This window comes from Myotis brandtii, unplaced genomic scaffold (assembly GCF_000412655.1).
Source record: "Myotis brandtii unplaced genomic scaffold, ASM41265v1 scaffold33, whole genome shotgun sequence".
NCBI classification, from domain to species: Eukaryota; Metazoa; Chordata; class Mammalia; order Chiroptera; family Vespertilionidae; genus Myotis; species Myotis brandtii.
The window spans coordinates 2,545,304-2,546,956 of NW_005362713.1; the positions used below are offsets into that span (position 1 = coordinate 2,545,304).

The window sequence follows — 1,653 nt, forward strand, 5'->3', positions numbered from 1 at the left end:
CCTCCAGCAGCCAGTGGGCCCACGTGCCCTCAGAGGCAGGAAGGGGCTTCCTGGTTGGCGAGCAGGCGGCCTGAGAGTGGGCTTCCCTGTAGGTACAAACTCAAGCCCTATGGCCTTCCTGCAACTCAAATAAGAGAAGTTTTCTTTTTAATTTTAAGGGAACTTTTTTAAACAAAATATTGTAGTGGTAAACTCAGACTCCTAAACCATCAGGCAGCTGAGGCCAGGCACCACTCACACGTGGACTCAAGATGGAAGCGTTAGTGCAGGTGGGCACAGTTCAGCCCTGAAAATGCTGGGAGACATGAAGGCCCCGCTGGCTCTACTAAATGGTAAGCCTCGTGCTATTTGGGAAATGGGTCTGTTTGTCTTCACAACAGCCCTTGATACGATTCTCCCATTTTACAGATGAAGAAACCGAGACAAATGGTGCTAGAGCCTGTGCCCTGTCACCACCACCGGGGAGACACAGGTCTCTGGGGCCACAATGGAGGGAGCTGGCTTGGGGTGGGACCTTCCGCCAGGCCTCGGGCATCCCACATGCCAGGCTACAGCAGGGTTCAGGCCGCCCCGAGGGTGGCCTTTTATCTAGCCCATGTCTGGGCTGGGGGATGGCCAGAGCCCCAAGGCCAGCCTCTGGCAAGGGGCGGTCACTTGAAGCCCAGAGCCGCCTGGTCCCCTGCCCAGGGCCACACTAAGGAGAGCATGGGGGGCTGGCTGCACATAGCTTCCGCCTCAGAACCCGGTGCCCAGGGCCCTGCAGGGCCCTGCCCCCCAGGCAAGGGCGAGGGCTCAGCGAGCAGCGCTCGGTTCAGGCTCCTCTGCCTTCACCGGCCCGGGAGCCTCAGCTTCAGGTAAGATGGCGGTGATAAGGCATCGCTGAGCTGCTGTGATGATTCCGTGTGACAAGCCCGGGAAGGGCACTGCCGGGGACACGCACGGGTTTTAAAGTGGGCCAACTGTTAGCAGAAGGAGCTCCTTTCACGGTCCAGGCCTTCCCTAGTGGGGTGCGCCACGGCCAGTGACACCAGCCCCACCCACGCCCTGGAAGAAGACACGTGGTGGGTGCAGCGGACTGAAGAGCTGGGCGGAGGGATTTGAGGTGTGGCCTGCGAGGAAAGGACCCCTCCTTGCGCTACCGGCAGAGGCCGCCAGGCGTGCGCCCCTCAAACGGAGGGGCTCTGCCGCCCACCGAGGGCTGGCTCTGGTGACCCGTCCCTCCTTAGGCCTCAGGCAGCTTCAGATGACCCTCCCTGACCAGAAGGCGGGCCGTGGGCAAAGCTGCGGGCAGCCACGCCCCCACCCGCGTCTCCCTGGAGCCTCTGCGGGAGCAGCCTGGCGACAACCCAGGCCCAGGACTCACCTGCCTCCTGAGGCTCGGCTCCCAGGGCTCGTGGCACCGGCCCCTGGACGTGGGCATCGGCCAAAGGTCCCACCTGCTTCTTGTCCCTCCTCCGGGAAGCGTCGAGGGCCTTGTGCTCCTTCCTCTCTTTCCTGCCCAGCATGGCCTGCAGCTTCCCCAGGTCTAGGCTGACGTTGGCTGCCACGAGCCCTTGGAAATTCGCAAAGAGGCTGTGGAAGAGCTGCTGGTGCCGCTGCAGGCCGAGCTGGGCGGTGGAGACGGCCCCGTGCAGGCCCTGCAGGGAGCTGTTG

At 62.7% G+C, this 1,653-nt stretch overlaps 1 protein-coding gene across 1 annotated transcript in view; it reads right to left on the reverse strand.

Moving 5' to 3' along the window:
- Positions 1 to 1,653, reverse strand: part of MMRN2 (multimerin 2) — a 24,867-nt gene that overhangs the window by 2,447 nt on the left and 20,767 nt on the right. Inside the window, exon 8 of the mRNA XM_014543620.1 lies at positions 1,364 to 1,647. Within this exon, the coding sequence (XP_014399106.1) occupies positions 1,364 to 1,647 (284 nt within the window). The remainder of the gene's footprint in view (positions 1 to 1,363; positions 1,648 to 1,653) is intronic.